A 23539-nucleotide genomic window follows, 5' to 3' on the forward strand; every position below is an offset into this window, starting at 1 on the left:
CGACGGAGGAAGAACTGAAGTTTAGGTAGTTTCGAGTGTTACCGAAGAAAATAAAAGAAAATGAATTATTGAAATATTTCTGTGCATTTATTTAAAAAATATCAAATTCATGTGGAAAAAAGCATTTATGCTGTAAGTTCTGTTAGCATAAGTCTGTAGTAGAACCAATGGTAGACTTCCGTGTAGCGTCGCCCCATCTAATGGCGCGATAACCATGTGTGTATCTACGCGCCCGCATTTAAATCGTTCGTGGGGCCACTGCGGCGACGGTTCTGTGCCGCGCTTCTACACAGTTCTGCTGAGTTCGTGCTGGTGGTGGCGTTTCCTGAGGCGCACGGGCTCGAGCGGTGTGTGCAAGCCATGGCGAGTAAGTGTTGTCGTTCACGAACATGATCGATGGTTCTCGTCGTTTCATTTGACAAGTTGTGTGGATGTTGTTGTTGTTGTTGTCCTGAGTGGCCGTGGCACAAACCCACAGTGGGGGATTGGCCATGAATCGGGTGGTTAAATTCGGTTATATTGATTATCAATGTCTTCGCGTTTTTCTTCTTTTACGCACAAGCGTAAGGCTACGTTCACACGTCTCGAAGCAGGCGAATGTGGCACAAACCTTTAAAAAAAACCGCCGGCCTAGGCGCCAAACCACGCGGCGAGCCCGATCGGTCTCATACCGATTTTTTTCGCCAAGGCGAAGCGAAACGTTTCGCCACAGAACACCTGTATAAACTGGTTTCGCTTCACCGGAAGCTGCTCTAACATGTAAACATCATCATCAGCCTAATTCATATCCACTGCAGGACGAGGGCCTCTCCCGGCGATCTCCAATCACGCCTGTCCTGTCCTACGCCAACCGATTCCAGCTAGCACCTGCGAATTTCTTAATTTCATCACCCCACCCAGTCTTCTGCCATCCTCGACTGCGCTTCCCTTCTCTTAACACCCATTCTGTAACCCTAATGGTCCACCGGTTATCTAAGCTACGCATTACATCACCTGCCCAGCTCCATTTCTTTCTCCTTTAGGTCAGGTGCTCTATCTAAATACATGTGAAAGGAGAATTCGTTTTGCTCGACAACCACTGCACCAAATTTTGCGAGGTTTGTTGGATTTAGATGAAAAACTTCGTGGATTGTAGTGGCTGTTAATTTCGAATTTTTGATTTAGGTCGACAATTCTATATAAAAAATTGGCGAAAATCAAAAGTTTTTAGCAACCAACCATGAAGTTAACAACTCAACAATGAAAAGCGATATCACAATTACGTTCAGTACATATAAAGCGGACAAAATTGATATGTCACATATGAATCTAAAAAAATTTAGCAATACAGAAATGCAGCGTTTTCAGAACCCTTGTACACAATGTAACAAATTCGTGTAAGATATAAATTGACATATTGAATTTGTCCGCTGTTAATGATCTAATAGATGCCGTTTACAGAACCACAATATCTGTTCTTGATGCAGAGCTATGAACTTGTAAACTTCATGCTTCTATTTTTTTCAAGCATTTGAATTTTTTAAAATCTTTTTAACAAAATTCCAGCCATAAATCGAAAATTCACTTCCAACACTCACTAGAATTTAACTTTCTCTCTCAAACGCAACAAATTTCATTAAGATTAGTCCAGGGATGTTTCAGAAAAACATTATTGCGTTTTACGTGTATTTGAATAGGCCGCACCAGCGTTGGGCCCAAGCTAAAGCTACCTCTTAATGTCAATTATAATATTGACTATCCCCGTTCGCTTTCTGATCCATACCGCTCTCTTCCTCTCTCTTAACGTTATACCTAACGTACTTTGTTCCATTGCTCCTTGCGTGGTCCCTAAACTGTTCTCGAGCTTCTTTGTCAGTCTCCAAGTTTCCGCCCCATATGTCAGCACCGGCAGAATGCATTGATTGTACGCCTTTATTTTTAGTGATAATGGTAAGCATCCAGTCACGATCTGACAATGTCTGCCAAATGCGCTCCAACCCATTTTTATTGTTCTGTAATTTTAATTCTCATGATCAGGGTCCCCTGTGAGTAATTGACCTAGGTAAACATACTCCTTCACAGACTCTAGAGGCTGACCGGCGATCCTGAACTCTTGTTCCTTTGCCCAGCTAATCATCATTATCTTTTTCTTCTGCATATTAATCTTCAACCCCACTCTTATGCTCTCTGTTAAGGGCCTCAATCATTTGTTGTAACTCGTCCCAAGTGGACCTGGAAAAGCCCTAATGGTGAAACAAGACATGAAATTGATTTCATACTTTCTGCCGAGCTCAGCATAGTGCAAGATGTAGAAGCTTTAGGCAGGGTAAAGTGCAGCGATCATAGATTAGTGAAGGCTAGGATTCACCTCAATTTGAAGAGAGAGATAGTAAAATTGGTCAAGAAGAAACAGGCCAACCTAGACGCAGCAAGGGTAAAATCAGACCAATTCAGGTTGGCACTTGCAAACAAATATGCAGCCTTAGAACAGAGAGATGAATATGATATGGAGGCAATGAATGAAACCCTAACTAGGCTGGCTTCAGAAGCAGCAATTGAAGTGGAAGGCAAGGCACCAAGGAAACCAGTAGGTAAGCTCTCCTAAGTAACAAAGGACCTAATAAAGAAACGAGAAAGAATGAAAGTGTCCGACTCAAGAGATCAGATAGAATTGTGGAACTATCAAAACTAATCAACAAAGTGAAAATCAGCTATATTCGAACTTATAACGTGAGAAAGACTGAAAAAGCTGCAAGAAATGGATGCAGACATAAATCAGTGAGAAGGAAACTTGGCATAGGACAAACCAAGATATATGCACTGAAACATAAGCAGGTTGGTTACCATAGTAACCATAGTAGCATCTTTACAGCAGAAGTGTACGGTGTTCTGATCAGTGTTGAGTACATAGTACAGCACAAGATAGAAAAGTCTGTAATTTACAGATTCCTTAAGCGTTGTCACAACCCTGTCATATGGCAAAGCAAGCCGAAACCCTGTATTAAACAAGCTCCTTAAACGCATTCACATAGAGCGTATAAACATAATCTTGCTCTTGTTGTATGCTGGGTGTCGGGCCACACTGGCATCGCAGGCAATGAAATGGCAAACAAAAATGGTGGACAAGCAGCTCATCGGGATACAATTGATGTAAGCTGGGTACCGGGTGTAGATATGAAACCTGTGGTACGAAAGGCGCGCCGTAATCATTGGCAAGCTGAATGGGACAAGGAAGTTGAAAATAAGCTCCACCTGTTTAAACCGCAGTTAACCAAATCTTTCCCACTGAAGCTTGAAAGATACACCGAAGTCGCCTTTGCACGACTCGGAATAGGACACACTTATGGCACACACAAATACCTCTTGACTGCAACTGACCCACCAACGTGCACACGCTGCGGCGAGAACTTAACTGTCCTACATGTCCTCATTCAATGTCCCGAACTTCACCGAGAGCGAGTGGCTCATTTTAGGGAACTCTATTCACACCATTTACCACCCCATCCCTCGATGTTCTTCTCAAAGGATGCACTTTTTAACTTTAAAAGAGTACTTAATTATCTTGCTCAAGTTAACTTTCTAGACATCATCTCGTTCCATCCTAACCAGCAGATTGTGCCTCACAGGTGAGGTAAAATCTGATGCACAAAAGTATGTCTGAGCTCTCGCACTTCTTACGTGAGCAAGAATTGTAAAGCAAGGGACTCGGACAACCCAGAATAATTTAACATGTGTGCCTGTAGCGAATTCATTTAAGGCCTTATATCTATTTCAGTAATTATCTTAGAATTGATGTACTCGTATTTATAGATCTAGCTTACGTTTAGGCCTCTATGCAGCCTTTCTTTTAGGTCATAGTACAAACTTACAATCTTGATAAATCAAAACACATGTTGTGGTGCTCTTTGTGCCTTAGATGCCCTTGCACCAATAAACTTCAATCATCATCATAATTTTTAACGTTGACTGAATTTTTAAAAAGCTTTTGTGGCATATACATGTAGTACAAATGTATTCATTGAGCTGGATTACTCGAAGAGGCGTACATTAATTGAACTGAAAATCCAAATGCATAACTGGCTAACAAAACTTCAGTAATAAATCTTTTAACTAGTATTACTTTAGTGCATGTATTTCAATACACGAATTGAAGCCAGCAATTTCACAAGGCACATCCACTTGAAACAAATTTTCAAAGTAGCACCACTTTGTAGATAAGTGCTGTCAATTGTGGTAAAATGCAGTGCTATTCCACTTACTTTTTTTTACAAGATGTGTTTGTATGCATGGAAAAAAAAATTTACTGAAATACCAATGCACTTCACAAACTTTTAGAATACGTATCTCGAAACTAGTGTCGTCCTCAGCCTTTGTTCCAAGGTGATATGACTTTTGAAGCCACCTGCCACAAATGGCAAATTGCAATATGTCATGATGATCATCATCAGCCTATTTTTATGCCCACTGCAAGACAAAGGCCTCTCCCTGTTGTCTAATTAAAATGTCACCCAAATGAACTTTTAAACTAATTTATGGCATGTATTGCAATGGAGAGAGAGCTGCACTATGTGCCATAAAGTGATAAGTTCAAAAATTAATTCAAGAAACATTTTAATGGTAAAAATATTCATATTGTGTCAAAGGATGCAGGCATCTTAGAGATAACTTGCCTCAGGCACAAAGGTTTGGTGAGCCAAGGTGGCTGATAGTGTAATCTCACTGTGGGCAATGCTATCAGCCATGGCAGGGGAGTGGATGACATGGCTTTGCTTTGTACTGCTAATGTAAAGATAGCGACACAGCATAGTGTAGGGGTTGGAGGACGGACTTCGGGATGAAAACCAAACTTGGGAGGTTTATTTTACATTATATACAGGGAGTTGAGAGACAAGTAACAGTTGTACAGTCATTACGGGCCGGCAGCAACTCGGACGCTGCGGCCCGCGGCAAGAAGTTTGAGAGAGGTGAATCAGGGAATCAGTGAATGCTCTGGTCTCTCTGGAATCCTTCTTTTAAACCCTTCGAGGACTGGAAGTCGCGTCATGTTTGGCCAATGGGAGAGTCCGCTCAGATGACGCCATTTTCAGCCAATGGTAGGCGCCCGTGCGATGGTGTCATACCCGGCGAAGAGAGTCGGCGCTTGGTCCTCCTCTCTTGATCACTTGATCCCCCTGCGATCTTGCCTCGCAGACTGGCAATGCGCTTCTTCCAAGCAGGAGAAGGGGAGGGGGGTGCTCATGCTCCATTGTCCTCGGACCCACCTGCTCCCGGTGCTACGGCCGCACAGCGGTAGCAAATGTCTTCTTCAAAGGCGAAGGGGGATGATTGGGCTCCATTGTCCGAGGCCCCCTTCTAATCCCGGCGGCGTACTAACTTGTTTGCAAGTGTCCTGCCTCAGGAATGTGGCACCCCTGCTTCTGCATTCCTCAATTAGCTGTGCTGCGATTCGAAGTGGTTTGGGGAGCTCGAAGTAGCCTCAGGAAACGGCGCCATATCTAACAATAGAAAGGTATCTTTGGTTGCAGACTCTAAAATTCAAGAATATTGTCTTTTTTTCTCATTGGAATTCATTTTTTCTGATTGAGCAATAACTTATTTATTTATTTATTTATTTATTTATTTATTTATTTATTTATTTAATACATACTGCAGACCAATCTGGTCCAAGCAGGACGGGCAATACAATGTACAGAATATCTGTTTTACGCAAAAGGAGAACAACAACAAGAAAAGAAGCATGGTAGTACCAGAGGAAAAAACACAAAAAGACATGCACATCTAGTCATATAGTGCATCATAAGGCTCTGTTAGGCTATTCCAGTCGGACACAGAACGCGGAAAAAAAGGAAAACTTATAAATGTCTGTTCTTGCAAAGTGAGGGTTTAGAAAGTGTGTTTGGTGAATGTCGCGTAGGTCTTGTGGCCAAAGGGGAAAGAAACTGCGTCTGATCAACAGCCGTTTTACCGTTAAGAAGTAAGTTTAAGAAATTCAAACGACATTTTTTTCTTCTCGATTCAAGTAGCTCAATGTTAGCTTTCATGAGCTCAGAAGGAGAATCAGTATACTTGAATTTGGAATAGATAAACCTGACAGCTTTTCGCTGAATCCTTTCTAACTTTCCAATGTTAAGCTTAGTATAAGGATCCCAAACAATAGAGCAATGTTCAAGCTTAGGTCGAATGAATGTGAAATAGCTAAGAAGTTTGACATTAGGAGGAGAATTACAAAGTTTGTCTTCAGTAACAAAGTTTCCGGAAAGCTGAAGAGCAAATGTTATCAATGTGCAGATTCCAAGAGAGGTTATTAGTGATTGTCACTCCTAGGTACTTGTAACTGGTAACCTGTTTCAAAGGAAGAGATGCCAGGTTATAAATATATTTTAGAGGAGTTTTCGTAAGTGTTACACAAAGATAAACAGTTTTATCGGTGTTAAGTCATGCCAAAAGCTGTGCACCACTTAGATACATTGAGATTATAATTCAACTCAACCTGATCATGTACACCTTTGATTTCACGAAATAAGACATCTGCAAATAACCTAATTTGAGTTCCAGGAGTAATTACGGAGACAATGTCATTTATATATAAAAGAAACAGCAAGGGTCCTAAAACACTTCCTTGAGGCACACCTGATGTTACAGGAAGACTGCAGGAATCAAAACCGTCAATTGAAACAAACTGCGTTCGGTTATGTAAGTAATTGGAAACCCAAGAGACCAAAATGTCGGGAAGGTTAATATTTACGAGTTTATTGAGCAATTTATCATGAATAACTTTGTCAAATGCTTTACTGAAATCTAAGAATATCGCATCAATTTGTCCACACTTATCTATGCATGCTCCAAATGAATGTACTACCATGACCAGTTGTGTTGCAGTAGAGAAATTTCTTCTAAATCTGTGTTGAAAGCTTGAGAGTATTTTTTGAATGAATGAATGGTTTATTTCATCATCAGTTCAGCATACATATCCAGTGGTAGTGGTACAGTGGGAAGGGGTGGCGAAAAGGCAACTGAATGCCTGACAATGCGCCAATCCCCGCCCAGACCACGATATTGCTCAACACTCAGCGAGTCACTAGATAATACATCAATGTAGTAAAAAAGGAAAAAAAAAGAAAAGAAAAACAATTATTGCAGTACACTCAGCCTGTAATACATAATATATAAATATAACACTACATAATGACACATAATGTAACACTAATACATCATGTAATACATAAATGCAAAAGAGAAAAAAAAGAACTAAGCCGTGGTTTTAATAAGTGAACTAGAACATAATTGATATGAACAGCTTATCGACAAGAAATTTTCATGGCTGAATTTTGAGGCACAATGCATTTCTGGAAGAAAGTATACAATATAAGAAAGTCTTACACGGAAGAGAAAAAGAAAAAAAATGTCATGTATGAAGCGCCATTAAATAAGCATGTATCTTTTTTTTTTAAATTGCTACTGATCGGCTTTCATTCACTATGCTCATGGCCGTCATGTTAGAGTTTAAAAACGAAGGAATAAGGTGCGTTAGTGTTTGCTTGCCGTAGTTAGTTCGAATCCTTTCACTGTAATAGGTGGTTTTCCTAAGATTATACATTTGTGTTTTCCGTGGGTAGGTATCCTGAAATATATCTGCGTCCGATTTAATTTGATTGTAGATGACTGTCGCTAGTTTTTTATGGAAGATATTTTCGAATTTTTATATGCTGTGTTTATGGAAAAGTGTAGCAGAAGGCGTTCGGCGCGGAACATTTTCGATTATACGCAAGATTCTTTTTTGGAGCCTGTGAATACTATCTTTATTTGTTTTTGTTGTTGTACCTCAGATTAGTAGGCAGTAATGTATGCGCGAGTAAACTAAAGTGTAGTAAAGCTGCTTTGTCACCCAGAGGGGTAGTAAACATCTGATTTTGCCAATTATGCCAATGGATCGCGATATGTGGGTGCGAAGATTATTTAGGTGATTGGACCAACTCGATGTTTCGTGAAAGATAACGCCTAGAAATTTCTGAGTCTGGACACGCTCAATCAAAGCTCCTTGGAATGTGAGCTGCGTATTGCGGAGAATACAATGGTTCCGAGGTTTAAAAATGATGTACTTTGTTTTCTTAATGTTGAATTTCAGCTTATTTGTTCTCAGCCATAGCGACAAATTGCTAAGCCAAAGATTCGCTTCTTGTACTAGAGTAGACATATCCTGACCCGAAAAAAAAAATGTTAGTATCATCGGCATATAATATAATATCTGGTGTTAGAGGTACGTTTACGATGTCATTTATATAAAATAAGAATAGAAGTGGCCAAAGTATAGAACCCTGTGGGACCCCGTACTTGATCTTGCCCATTTGTGACTTCGAGGGCTGCATATCTGTATACTGATACCGATTAGTAAGGCAACTTCTTATTAAATCAAAGGGCGTACCTCTTATTCCATATTCATTCAGCTTTTGCAAAAGAATTTCATGCCTGATCGAATCAAAAGCTTTCTTAAAGTCGAGAAATATTCCAATTGTGTGATGTTTTTGCTCAAAATGTTCAATAATTTGATCTTTAATAGATAATAAGGCCTTTTCAGTACACTTGTTCTTCTGTAATCTGTATTGCCTTTGAAAACACTCCAGTAAAATAAGTAATAAAATACTCAGCGATGACTTGTGGATCTGTAATAGAGATGCCATCAACCAAAACCTGCGTCACGTGCCTGTCAGCATCGCTCAAGTAATCCCATAATTTTTTTGGTTCATTATTCTTATCGTTGGGCAAAGTTGTTGTGAAGAAGTCCTTAGACTTGTGAATTGCACGTCTAAGATCGTTTTTGATACCATTTATGATAATAGGATTTGAAGTAGACCTTTTAGCCTGTTTTAGTTTACATTTCAAATGAACAATTTTTCGCATTACCCAGGGGGTACGTTTATGCACTTTCTTTCGCTTGTATGATACAAACATATTCAAACAATAATTGCACATATCAGCAAACTTTTTCCATAGCAAACATACATTATGATGCTCTTCAGCAAAATCAATCAGGCAATTTTCCATATGTGCAATCACAGAAGCATCGTTAGCTCTGTCGTAATCTCTAAAATAGCATATGCTACTAGTTTTATGAGAAGCAAATTTCACTAGGGGAATTGACATATATACAAGACAGTGGTCTGATAAACCTTCAACTATGACAGTGTGTTCAGTAAAATCACGGTTAATAAAGGCCAAGTCTAATATAGAGCAAGATGAACCCTGGATGCGAGTGGGCTGTTTGACAATTTGAACCAGGTCATGAGTGAGCATAATATCAAAGACAATATTCACAATTTTGTTGAATTTGCTAGTTCCTTGCAGTCACTCCCAGTCGACACTGGGCAAATTAAAATCACTCAGCAAAAAAACTTCCTTATTGCTACAGAAGTGCATACACTCTCGCAATTTAATTAGGTAATCAGGAGTACAATCAGGTGGCCTGTAGCATGCTATCAGGATGAAGCTATGACCCCAGCAAGATATTTTTAAGCATAAACACTCAAGATCGCTGAAGCAGTCGAGTAGCACTGCCACGATTGAAGATTTAACAAGGATTGCTACGCCCCCGCCCCTCGTTTCTCTGTCTCTGTGAAAAACTTTATAAGAAGAAGGAAAGACTAAGTCGTCGGCTATGTCGCTGTGCAACCAAGTTTCAGTAAGGACTGAAATGTGTGGGTCATGATCAATTAACTTTAATTCCAGGGTATCTTTCTTGTTAATAATGCTCGGGGCATTAATATTTAAAAGTTTCAGGTACTTTTTCTTTGGCTTAGCACGAGTAACATGACTAACGGTTTCATTGTAGAAGTGTGATGAAGTGCTGCTTTGGATACTACTGCTCAAGTTTTGTGCTGCATTTGCATGCAACTGCGCGTCAAAGGGCGATTTGGTTTGTTGTTTTCGTTTTTTTGCATAAGTACTTTATCATTCTTGTTCTCATCCTACACATAGGCCACGTTATTGATATACAGTTTATCAAAAGCCAAAGAAACCTTATCATGCTTTTCACGGTTTGTTTTGGCACTTGCCCATAACTTTCTTCTGACCTCACGTACTCTAAGCAAGAAATCTTCACCAACAGAATATTCAGTATTTTTTAGTTTATAACCTTTCTTTAGTATTTTTACTTCATTACGGGAGTTCGTTAATTTGAGAATCACTGGCCTTAACTTTCTAGTGTTTAGTCGGCCCAACCTGTGAATGCGCTCTATATCAATGTCATTAATTTCAAGAATTTTCTGAAAAATACCTTCATTGACGGCCTTTTCAAGTGATTCGGTATCCTCTTTCTCAGATTCCGGAAGACCATAAATGATTAAATTGCATCGTCTGCTATGGTTCTCTAAATCGTCAATTCGCGCCTCAAGTGACTGAATTGTGTTACTCATGTGTTCAATTTGATTCTGGCATGAAGAAATTTTCTCTTCCAAGACAGCCAGAGCGTCCAATTTAACATCAATAGCGGATAATCTTATGTCTTTGATTTTTTTTATGTCGGACGCCATCAATTTCAGTTGATTCGCAATTTGTGATAGGTCAGGACTAGGATTTGACTCAATACCCCTCCAAGTAACAACAACAGTTGGAGCGAATACAGCACCACATGCGATACAAAACTCGTCAATGGGCACGGCAGCATCAGCGAACATGGGTTACTAGATCGAAAACATTTATCATGATGCCTTCTCACCTGCGTAAAGAAGAGAAGCGCATTGTGAAGCCGCCGCATGTTGTCGAAGCCGCCATGCCCAGTGGCAAGGAAATTTTCCGGAAGTCCTTTTATAGCATCTCGGCACAGTGACGCCCCCTGCAGGTCCCACACGAAGCACTCAGTGCTTGCTGACGTGATGTGATGATACAGGTAATCCGTTGGCATCCATATCGGATTTTCATACACGTGTCGTGGTGGGGTGCCGCGGTCATGCACAAAGGCGGTGATCTCAATGACATCCTGGCAGCTGTCATACGCTTGCTTCAGAAGGCCAAGAAACTGCGTAAAGAAGAGAAGCGCATTGTGAAGCAGCCGCATGTTCTGGAAGCCGCTGTGCCCAGTGCTTGAAGCATTTTACAGCTCCTTCTGTGCAAGAAAAATGTGTCAGCAGCTGTACTTATTTGCGTAAAAGGTGCAATTTTAGTTTAACAAAATTTTGATCCAATGATGTACAATGTGAATATTACCAACTTCGTTTACAGAATCATAATATTTATCAGGTTCATTGAAAAGTTACAAGGTAGCGCAATAACAAACGGACGAGGTCCCGTAACTCAATAAGACTAATGGGACCCTTAATAAGTTTATTGCTTAAAAGTGGTTACAAGTGTTGATAGCTATGAAATACAAAAGGGGATGCCTTAGTTAAACATTATATTGGGGCCTCCGGTCAAGGTTAAGTGGTGAGAGGAATTACATTATGGCAGCAAAATAAAGCAGTATCATGACATTGACATACATTAAAAAAGTATAATGTATATAAGAGAACAAGTTGAGCAGAAATACACAGAGATGATAAAAAACACCGAAAATAAAGGACAAGTGTGTAAGTATGTACAAATGAACATACTACATGAACTACATGCAAATGACAAGCATAACAGAAAAAAACAAATAAATTTATTCCCATCCTAAGGCACCTGAATTGCAAAATATATGTATATATAAGCAAAATGTGTAAAAATAAGCTATGGGGCCTAGACGAAAAAAGTTATATCGAGGTTCAATGATTTAGCACTCGCATTGGCATATTGTTGTATTTGTATGCCATAAACAATGATACTGTTGAACATGTAGACAATTTTAAATAGCAAGGGCATCCACAGCTTTCCTGGTGATTTCATATTGGCAGCATCTTCACTGAAACATACAAAACGCTGCTATACTAAACGCTGTTTTATTTGTTGCACGTTACGCCACGCTGACCAAAACACAAAGCTTCTCGCCTATACTCGCACTATACGCTCAAAACTTGAGTATGCCTCATGCATTTGGAGTCCCCACCAATCCCACTTGATTAATAGGTTAATCTCTCTCTAGAACAAGGTGGCTCATTTCATTGCAAAATATTATTGATCTCGTTCGAGTATTTTCGTTATAAAAGAGCCTTGGGCTACTCTCACTAAGGGCAGGAAAAATTTTCTGCCCCGCATTTTTCCACGAACTCTTTTATAATCCAACCAACTACACAGCTGATCTAATTACTTCTGAAAAACATGTATTTGCCTGCATTGATCATGGCAACAAAGTTGAAAAGCTTTTTGCTGAAACTGTATGCCATTCTCATTTCTTCATTCAACAGCGAGCGAGTGGAACAGATTTCCAGGGCATATTGCAGACTATGACACCTTTGTAGCTGTGCTCTTAGATGGTGTTTTATTCATCCCTATGTAATGCCCTGAAAGGGTAAAAACATAGGGTATTACTTGAGGCTAATTAACTACAAAAAAGCTATAGTTAGAACTTTGTGTTTATATTTATTATACTTTTTTGTATCCTTTTCCACTTGTGTGCTGTAGTCTCCCACTATGGTGGCCTAATGGATTTGGTGTTATGATGCCGCGTTGAAGGGGGCAGGATGAAATCCAGGCCACGGTCGGCACATTTTAATGGGGGGAAAAATCCAAGAGCGCTTGTGCACTGTGCATTGGGTGCACATTAAAGAACCTGTTGACACACATACACTGTCAGCAATTCGTGGACACTGGATTGCACAGAGACACGACATATTTTGGAGTATTCGCACCCCTGCCTTTTTAGTAAGCTTCTCAATGCATGGGCGAGGCAGAGAATACACAGGGGTTCCGACAAAAAGCTGTCGGGCCATCACGGTCGTGCCAATGACGCACGGATTCCTACAAAAAGCTGTCGGGGCGCCACAGTCGCGCCGACTACAAAAAGACGATAATCTCTAAACCTGCCTTCGACTTCTTTCGGCCACTTGCCTGAGTGGCCGGCAATAACTGTCTTGCTCGCCGGTCCATATTTCCACAACATTTTGGCACCCGTTGATCGGTGCATCGCCATATCGAATAATGCTGCATCGTGACAAAGACATTTGGGAACTTTCATTCTGTTCACAGCTGCTTTTTGCATCTTGGTAAAAGGTTCATAGCGAAAAAAAAAAACACCTATATGCATATACTTACACATCCCCCACAAACACCCAAGGAAGGATGCCCTCTTTCACAAGTGCACTTGTGTGAAGAAAAGGGGGCCCTTCCTTAGGTGTTTGTGTGAGCAGGTGCATGTCGGTATGTTTTCTTGTGCTTTGAAGCTTTTCCCAACATTCATTGCCACCTAGCCCAGCTACAAGTTCTTTTACGATATATGCTTCTGAAAACAAGTTCTTCTTTGGCAGTGTCAGATTGATTAAGGGTTTGTGGGATCTGGCCGCTACTCTCTGACCACTTTCATGAAACTAAGGCGATTTGAAGCTTTGAAGCGCATGTAGCACAACGAAAAAAGCTTTAAAATGACGCTCGGAATGAAAAAGACGCAGCAAGCTAACTATGTACGGAGCAGTAATTGGTGTAAAATGGTCGAAAAGGAACCCAGATGCATTCGTTCAAACTGCACACACCTAAAACCGGAAGCGTGGCTCTACTCGATGAAACACATGTGCTGATCCCAGAGCAAATGCAGTCTAAAAACAAGCCACATGGCACACTAATACACCCAAGCAGAACTTTCTTCGATATCAGCTGCTGTTTTCTTGCTTTTCCTATATGTGTAAAGGACAGATTAGAGGGCTCCCCACAAATTATTGGAAAGAAGCATTCTCAACTTTTGAAAAAAGCTTATTTGTGTCAAGGTCTTACCATCCAGTCCTGCATATTGTGAATTATGTGCCTGCTAGCTAGTCCAATGCCTCTGTTTTTTTCTCTCTCTTTTTTCAAGACTTAGTGTTACCAATAAAGTTTTATAAACAAAAAATATAGGTGCCGACTGCAGCTACAGTGATGACCAGGAAAGCGTCAGTTCCGGCTCAGATGTGGAGGCAACAAAAAGCAGTTCTCCAAAGAAACAAAAGTACAAGTAAGTGTTTGTGGATGTTCTTTGCCATCTTAGTGGGTTTTTTGCTAAATACAAATTTTAATGTCTTGGTGTGGCACAGTCACAATTTGAGGAAATTTCAAGTGTTCTTGCAAATTATATAGGCCAGAATGGCTTTACTATCTCGCAAATGCATTTCAAGTGAGCATACTACTTAATCTCATGCCCTGTCACCATCTACATGCCTGACCCGCACAGGCACTGCAAGTCTGATGATGGGGCACCTGAAAAACGAATGATGGCAGCAAGCATGCAAGACGTATTTACAAGAAGTGCCACGCTTCTGCAACTTAATTTTGGTCCAGGCTCTATGCTATAGATGCTATTTCGTCATCGTAAATGCCACTGCATAAAATGTTTCAGTTACTTTTGTGGGTCAATGCACAAAACAATGTTTTGTTAAAGTAACTGGAACGCCAATGCATTTCTCCACAAAGTTCAGGAATTAATATCTCGAAACAGGTGTCCTCCTGAGAATTCGTTCCAAGTGGATTTGCCCTGCGAACTCCAGGGCTAGAATTTAATTGCAATATGGGCCATGAGGTAATTAGTTATAAACTTATTGATTTTTTGTTAATTAGTCGATTACAGATTTCAATTTTTTCTGCAAGGAATGTCCCCCTCTTCGAGTAGAGCAGCACATGAACTAGAATTGGGCAATCTGCCACAGGCAACCTTCAAACATTTTTTAAAGTGTTCGCTGAAACACCCTGTACATAGAACAAAAGGCACTTGCATGTCGTCATTTGTATTACTGCAGACTCATTACACCAGCAGATAAGTAGAATATTGTCATAGTCACTGCAATAATAGCTGCGTGTCTTGTTTCGTTAAAGTCTGTGCCACCAACCCAGTTGCTCACATTTATGTGCTCGGTAACGCAGTATTCCATGCACGGTAATTGTGTTACAATGGGGGTGTTTGCCTAGCAGCATTTGCTGTTGTTTTGCAGCAGTAGACCGAAACAAGTCGGTCGGTGCTATCGCGAAGCGGGCAAGGAAGCGCTTCTCATTCTCTTCTTCCACCAGCACCATGCCCAGTCCGTTCGGTACAGTGTATACGGACAAGCTAAACCTTTGTCTATCGATCACTTGTCTTTGTGTGGAGCTTTTGTTCCCTTTTTGTTGTCTTCTTTAACCATGGTCTCATCACGTAAAGCTTTTTTTCTGCCAAACTTATTTGCCAGAAACACAGCCTCTTGAAGAAAACTTCTGTTGCAGGTGCCCCCTGTGTCCCAAGGCATCGGGTACAGCCCGAGACCTTGGCATCCACGTGCGCCGTCACGAGCAGTGCAAGCCGTACGCCTGCAAGGATTGCGACAAGGCCTTCTGCACGCCATTCGAGCTGGACCAGCACGCGCGCTCGCACACGCTGGAGCAGCCCTACAAGTGCCGCTTGTGCCCGCGCACATTTGGGACGGCGGCCACACTGCGCAATCATGCCGCCACACATCGCACGGCAGACTCGGTGACGTACCGCTGCCGCGCGAGCCCCGCATGCCCTGCAACTTTCCGGCGCGTCGCCACGCGAAGTGCACACGAGCGAACGCACTGCACCGACTGCGTGTACCGATGCGAGACATGCGAACGAAACTTTCCGCAGAAGTACAACTTGCAACGCCATCTGAGGCTGCACGACGGCAACGAGCTCCACTGCTGTCCCACGTGCAAACGCCTGTTTTACAACAAGGAGCTCCTGGACGTGCACACCAAGAGCTGTGGCGACTTCTGCAGGTGCAGTGTTTGCGGGAGGAGATTTCGAGAGGAGGCTCAGCTGGCGGCTCATGTCGCCAGCCAACACGATGGCTCGACGCCTGAGCTGTCGGAAGAAAACCGGGATGCCGTGGCCCATGTGTCTGAGTGGTCACCCGAGAAGGTACGGGTGGATGACTGCTCGAGCAGCGAAGGTGAAAGCAGCGATTCAACTGCCCTGCCCAGCACTGCCCCCCAAAAAACGAGGACTGACTGGTCTGTTCGCCTGCGATCGTGTAGAAATAAGAATGCCTCCAACAGTCGTGGGAGGCCCCGCCGGCGTAGCTGCAAGAACGGCACGCCACCTTCACAACAGCCGCGACCGAGTGACATGCGGGATTATCCTTCGCCACCACTCAAGCACACCACCAGGGAACGAGGCACAGGCGAGGCGAGCGTGGGCACCGGCGAGGCTACAGACAACGTCTATAAGAGAAGCAGCCCAGTCTATCGGTGCCCAAATTGTGATGAACGATTTCTCAAGTGGGATGTCTTGAAGACCCATGCAATGCTTGAACACGAGCTGGTTCTCTCGTGGTTGACGTTCCGGTTTGTATGCCACATCTGTGACAAGGCCTTCAAGCAAAACAGCAACTTGAAGACCCACTTAAAGTCGCATGACCGCGTGGTCATGTTTGTGTGCGACATCTGCGGCCTGGGGTTCACCTTGAAACATCACTACAAACGGCACAGGGCAAACAAGCACTACGAAGACTAAGTGTGACACCAATCAACTGGGCATGCGAGGCTGTCACAGCACGTCAGTTTTTTTAGAGAGCTTGTAGTACTGAAGCTTTAATTTTGACTTGTCAAATGATTTTTATTATTTAACTTGTACCATATACTATAAATGATTTGTTTGAATGAAAATAAACTTCGGCACTGTGTTCCTGCAACAACGTTTCGCTGAAGGGTGGGGGAAAGGACTCTTAGGAATTAGTCATCTGGAGCATTGTACAATCCTGCCTCATCCCAATCCAAGCGTACCCACCAAAGTTAATTGGTCACTGCTGAGCTTGAGGTCAAGGGTACAATTCTTGCTACAGCAGCACCATTTCGATGGGGAGCAAAAAATGCTTGTGTGCATAGAGGACGTGCATTCCAGGTGGCCAAAATTAATCTGTAGACTCCACTATTGTGTGCTTCATAATCAAATTGTGGTTTTGGCACATAAGAACCTAGAATTTAATTAAATTCTAGGTTCTTACATTGTTTTATTTTTAATGTAAGCGTATGTGTCGAACAAGGCATGGATTTGAATTTTCAGAAGCAGCACTTGAAGTGAGAGGTAATGCGCCAAGGCAACCAATAGGTAAGCCCTCCCAAGCGATGAAGGACCTAATAAAGAAATGACAAAGAATGAAAGTGTCCAACTCAAGAAATCGGATAGAATTGCGGAACTGTAAAAACTGATCCACAAGAAGAAAATAAGGGATATTTGAAATTATAACGTAAGAAAGACTGAGGAAGCAGTAAAAAAATGGGCGCAGCACAAAATCAGTGAAAAGAAAACATGGCATAGGACAAGCCAAGATGTATTCACTAAAAGATAAGCAGGGTAATATCAATTTTGTAGATATTGTAAAAGCAGCGCAAGAATTTTATAATGACCTGTACAATACCCAGAGCAGTCATGATACCTCCACTTGAAGCAGTAATGAACAGGTTACAGGGGCTCCTTCTATAACTAGCGATGAAGTTCAAAAGGCTTTACAAGACATGAAATGGGGAAAAGCGGCAGGAGAAAATGAAATAACAGTCCGATTAATCAAAAATTCAGAAGACATGCTTGAACAGCTGGCAGCCTTTTAACAAACTGTCTTATCAGTTTGTTAAAAGGCTGCCAGCTTTTTGTCAGACAAAAAGGGAGACAAAGAATTGAAGAATTATAGGCCCATTAGCTTACTTCTAGTATTGCATAAAATATTCACCAAGATAATGTCTTATAGAATGAGGGAAACCCTGGAATTCAGTCAACTAAGAGAACAGTCCGGCTTCAGGAAAGGATACTTTACAATGGATCACATCCATGTCATTAATCAGGTGATTGAGAAATCTGCAGAGTACAATCAGCCTCTCTATATAGCGTTCATAGATTATGAAAAGGCATTTGATTCAGTAGAAATACCAGCAGTCATAGAGGCATTATAGTTGAGTACATGAGGCTAACGTAAACATCTTGAAAAATATCTACAGAGATTCCACAGCTACCTTAATTCTCCACAAGAAAAGTAGAAAGATTTGTATAAAGAGAAGGGTCAGACAAGGAGACACAATCTCTCCAATGCTATTCACTGCGTGCTTGGAAGAAGTATTCAAGCTATTGAACTTGTAGGGCTTACGAGAGGATCAGCGGCGATTATCTATCACCTTCGATTTGCGGATGGCATTGTCCTGTTCAGCAACACTGGGGACGAGTTACAACAAATGATTGAGGACCTTAACAGAGAGAGTGTAAGAGTGGGGTTTAAGAATAATATGCAGAAAATAAAGATAATGATCAATAGCCGGGCAAAGTAACAAGAGTTCAGGATCGCCGGTCAGCCTCTACAGCAAGATTGATCCAAATAGGTCATGAAGCTTCAGGCGAAAAGCAGTTCAGAACAAATTGTCACCAACATCAGCAAGAGTGGTTATGGGAGTAGCAATCGAAGCACGGCTATGTCTGGATGCAACAAACATTGGGAAAGAAAATGGCGTTTTTTATTTAAAGCGAGACACAGAGTCATTCAACGAAAATAAAATTCCTAATCAATTTTATATATGCGTGACAAGTAAAGAAAAGACAACTCTATTTTATTATTATCAATAAGTACCTTTTTCACTGCTATAAGAGGGGCTTTGATGCCATTGTGCCGCTATCACTTGCAATGCAATGCAGCTCTTGAAGTGTGCAGAAAGGTGCGCTCGTAAAGTTCACCTGTTGCAATACGCTCCCCTAAAATGTTGTGCTGTTTTTCTAGTCAATGTTCCTCTGAATTCAGTGACGTGGGTAGCTTCGTCGTTGCTTTACCTGTTCAGTCAAAAGTTGCGAGTTGCGACTGCCAGATAGTTTATTTTAGTTGTTTCGTGCAACTTTTCGTGTTTCGCTAACCGATGGGCTTGGTGTCCCGTGATATGACCAGCACTCTACACATAAAGCTTTCGTTGGCCTCCAAAGGAAGTATGTTCTGTGCAGGAGTGCGATTTCGAAACTCGTACAGCTGACTTCTTCCTGCATCACTTTCCACACTGAATGCTCGAAATGCCCATCAAGTTGAATGGTGGGGCATTTGAATATACAGCTCTAATGGCAGGCCGCCAAAACAAATTTCGTGCCTTCAAGAACAAAATGACGTCACTTTTGTTTTTAACGGATACGGCATCACATTATTTTTTCTTTCCGCCGGAAGTGTTCTCTCATCACACAGATGGTGCTAAGTCCCATAAACTGCCGATGAACTGCCATGTTTTGAATGTATGGGTTTCCATGGAAGCTTTGCTACCAAGTATATTTACCCTGACTAGAGTCTGTGAAGGAGTATGTTTACCTAGGTCATTTACTCACAAGGGACCCTGATTGTGAGAAGGAAACTTACAGAAGAATAAAAATAGGTTGAAGCACATACAGCAAACATTGCCAGATCCTGACTGGAAGCTTACGACTATCATTGAAAAGAAAGGTATACGATTAATGCATTCTACAGGTGCTAACATATGGGACACAAACTTGAAGACTAACAAAGAAGCTCGAGAACAAGTTGAGGATTGCGCAAAGAGCGATGGAACGAAAAATTTTAGGCGTCGCGTTAAGAGACAGAAATAGAGCGATGTGGATCGGAGAGCAAACGAAGATAGGCGATCTTCTAATTGACATTAAGAGAAAAAAATGTAGCTGGGCAGGTCATGTAATGCGTAGGTTATATAACCGGTAGACCATTAAGGTTACAGAATGGGTGCTAAGAGAAAGGAAGCACAGTCGAGGACAGCAGAAGACCAGGTGGGGCGATGAAATTAAGAAATTCGAGGGCCCTAGTTGGAATCAGTTGTAGCAAGACGGGGGCAATTGGTGATCCCAGGGAGAGGCCTTCATCCTGCAGTGGACATAAAATAGGCTGATGATGATGATGAGCAAGCCATCCTTCCATGGCTCTTCTTCCTCAACTGACAATTAGCGGTAACCAGCATGTGCTCTTCATATATTCCACTTATTGGTTCCAAAGATGAAAGACTGCATCTTGGTATTTAGGTCTTCCATTTTTCCATGTACTGAAGGGTAGTGTAATGCTTTGCATCACATCATTTTCTTCCATGTTTAGCAGTTTTGTGTCAGTTCTGTGCAGTATCCAGAGATACTGTGATTATAAAAAGTACTTTGTTGGCAGTCTTGCAGGCATATTTTGTTTTTGCAGATCGGACAATACATGCTGCACTTGTGAAGTACACTTTCATTATTTAAATTTGCCTCTTTGCATTATTTCCATTCCAAACCAAAATGAGTTCAGATGAGGATTTATCATTACCAGGGTAAGCTTCTTTTTCTGAAGCCTTCCTTGGCTCAAGCCATGCCCAATATAACATCATTGCAGGATGTTGCAAATACTACACTGTTCTTGCAGAATTGAATGCCTCACAGGAAAAAAATTTGACAATTGCTGCAAGGTTACATGGTGGAAATCTGGGCATGTTTTAGGGCATGTTCTGGGCAATATGACTTATTCGACACACACAAAAAAAAAACTAATTTATATGTGTTAAAAGCATGTATTTGTTAAATGCTGGTGTTTGCAAAATACATTTTAGATTTACTTTATTATATCTTATAATAAAACTGCACTTAGCACCTTCACAACACAGACTCCATTTTGCTCTTTCGCACTTCTTTCTCTTCTCTCCCCCTGCCCCTTGTCTTGTTTCAACTTCTTCTATTTGCAGGTCGTCGTAGGATTGCTTCATTCCCCCCAGCATTGTTTGCATCCCTCCTAGGATGATACTTGAATATATTCCCAATATCAGCTGATTCCATGGTGTAATTGGGACCAATGTACCATATGGTCTTTAAATGGTCTTTAAAGCATATGGTCTTTAAAGCATAAATGTCCTTGGCTTGCAGTCTTGTTCACACGAAATGGTCCGTTATATAGGCCACGTTCAGGCCTGGCCCTCTTTTTAGCAATACGAAGTCATCGACGTCGAGTGTTGGTAACATTGTATTTTGCCTCTTGCCGAAATTTACCTTCATTCTTTCACGACACCTTGATCTACTATCTTGCTGGTTCTGGAAGCTTTATGTTCTTGTAAATGCCGAGGCCTATATCCAAAGGCAGATAAGGTGGTCTCCCAGTTGCAGCGAATAGAGGAGTGCATCTCAGGCCAGTTGCATATGAGCGGTTGTGGTGAGCTACTGCCGCTTCCAGACAACATTTCCAACCACCTGGGTATGCTGGATACAGCTAATGTATTGTTTGGTGTCCCTGGTAGCCCTTTCAGCTAACCCATTTGTCGCGGGATGATAGGGCGCTGTGAACCGTAACTTGATGTTATGCTTTTCAGCCTATTCCTGTAGCTGACGACTTCGGAAAGCAGGTCCATTGTCGGAGACAATTATTTTTGTATTGTCAAACATTTTCCTGTTCAAAAGGGAAATTACGCTGTTAGCATCTTCTTTACCTGGTCTTGCTGCTATCATCCTGGTGCACTCGTCAATACACAACATGAAGGCTTGTGTCTTCTTAACTCCTTCAGACCTTTTTCATAGTTCCACCAAGCCTAGATAAATAACCTCAAATGGTGTTTTAGAATATTGTGGTATAACCATTTTTTGTGTGGGTTGTTTAAATTTTACTTTGTTAATCTGGCATTTATGACATGGTAATACATATTCTTTTGTTTCTTGCTTTATACCAGGCCATAAGAACATTTTTGTCAATTTCATGTAGGTTCTCCAAAAGCCATCATGGGCTCCTGATTCGGGGCTATCATGATACAGTTCCAATATTTTTGGAACCAAGTAGGAACGGCAACTCGTCCATCTTTAGTATGTTGCAAAACCTCGATTCCTTCCCATATCCTTGCAACATTTGCCTCTTCATAATTGTCTGGAAGCATAATGGCTAATCACGACGTTGCATCCCTGTCCTTAGAAGCTCCTGGGCAATGAGCTACTTCAAAATAAAATTGCTGAAGTTCACATATCCAATGAGCTATTTTTCCTTTCAGTTCGGCCATCTTCAATATGTACGTTAGTGCTTCATGGTCTGTGTATAGCTTGAACTTTGCACCTTCCAAATATGAATGGAAGTAGCTGATGACTTTTAAAATGGCGAGAGCTTCTCTTTCCGTCGTGGTAGAGTTCAATTCAGTTTTGTTGAATGTGCAGCTGTAGTGTACAGTCGAACCTCGATATATCGGACAGCGCGGTGATCACTAAATAGTTCGATATAGCCAGCATTCGACATATAAAATCATGTAAAAAACGCATAAAACATGCGTAAGAAACTTGTGCAAATCAATCGATGAACCAAGGGTGCGATAGGGGATCGTTGTTCGGAGTGCGTGTTCGGTTGCGCCGTGCACAATTGGTCTAAGCATCGCCGACTTCATCAGCCGTGAGCGCGCGGTCGATTGTGAAGCACACAATTAGCCTAGGCAGCGCCGACTTCATCTGCTGCACAAAGTCGGGGCAGCCTCGGCCAAATGCGCGCTCCGAACAACTATCCCCGATCGTGCTCCAATCATGGTGCAGGTAATATGCACTTGACTCTTCACACAAAGTATTTATTTATTTGGCTGAAAGTACTGCAACAGTGTAGTCTGCTTCTTATTGGCAGCCGCGTGCTTAAACACGGAGTCCTCTACATATTCTAAACGATCCAGTGTAACTGGATAACTAAACGAGAAGTATAACTGCGAGTCGGCCTAGTTGGAACAGATTCATCTTAAAACTCTTTTGCGCAAACAAACAGGGACAAAAAATAGAAGAAACACAAGGACGAGCGCTTACCGGAACTGCTGGGTTGTTTAAGCTATAGTTCGGACAAGTAGAAAGAGGGCCGGAAGAACTAGAAATGAACTGAAGCATAACTGCGAGTCGGCCTAGTTGGAACAGATTCATCGTAAAACTTTTTTGCGCAAGCAAACAGGGACAAAGAATAGAAGAAACACAAGGACAAGCGCTTACCAGAACTGCTCGGTTGTTTAGGCTATAGTTCGGACAAGTAGAAAGAGGGCCGGAAGAATTCTTTCTATTCTTTGTTATCCAAAGAATAACGCAAAGCCATCTCCGTGATCCACTGCGTGCACCCCTTACCCTCCCCCCCCCTCCCTTTCCTCCACGGCAGCGACCTCGAGCATGGTGTTCGATTACCGAAGTGCCGGCTAGGATCGCTAAACGCACAGCCGCCTCCGTTCGGCACTGTGTGTTGTGTATGCGGTCCCCTACGGTTCAAATAAGACAGCAGCTGTCCTCGAAAATTGCATTACCAAGAAGCATAATCGCAGGCCGATTTTTTAGGCACAGCCTGCAGTATTGCCACCAACAAGGAACCCAAGTGGTGAGCAGGTAACATGTACAGTGCTCACGGAATGAAATGGGACACGGAGCATTTAGTAGAACCCAACTTATGTGCAAAGTACGCGAGAGCACCATGTCATGTCGCTAGGAATTTGGTCACCAAAGGTGACGAGGACTCTGATGTAAGTGTACGCGCCAGAATTACGTCGATGTGACAAGAACTGCAACCGGTTGAAACGAAAGTATGCG

General features: G+C 41.9%; 1 protein-coding gene across 1 annotated transcript; it reads left to right on the forward strand.

The window, feature by feature from the left end:
• Positions 1-233: 233 nt before the first annotated feature.
• LOC135909561 (zinc finger protein 888-like) lies at positions 234-16697 on the forward strand. Its single transcript, XM_065441536.2, has 3 exons — positions 234-367; positions 13933-14029; positions 15268-16697. Exons 1-3 carry the CDS (start codon positions 361-363, stop codon positions 16514-16516), a joined length of 1353 nt encoding a protein of 450 aa, XP_065297608.2. The 5' UTR covers positions 234-360; the 3' UTR covers positions 16517-16697.
• Positions 16698-23539: the final 6842 nt, after the last annotated feature.

The sequence above is a fragment of the Dermacentor albipictus genome, chromosome 7, assembly GCF_038994185.2.
Source record: "Dermacentor albipictus isolate Rhodes 1998 colony chromosome 7, USDA_Dalb.pri_finalv2, whole genome shotgun sequence".
Lineage (NCBI taxonomy): Eukaryota > Metazoa > Arthropoda > Arachnida > Ixodida > Ixodidae > Dermacentor > Dermacentor albipictus.

Excerpts from the sequence above, each read along its gene's own strand:
- LOC135909561 (XM_065441536.2), top strand. Across the intron at positions 14,030-15,267 it reads CCAAAGAAACAAAAGTACAA|GTGCCCCCTGTGTCCCAAGG; the intron begins GTAAGTGTTTGT and ends CTTCTGTTGCAG.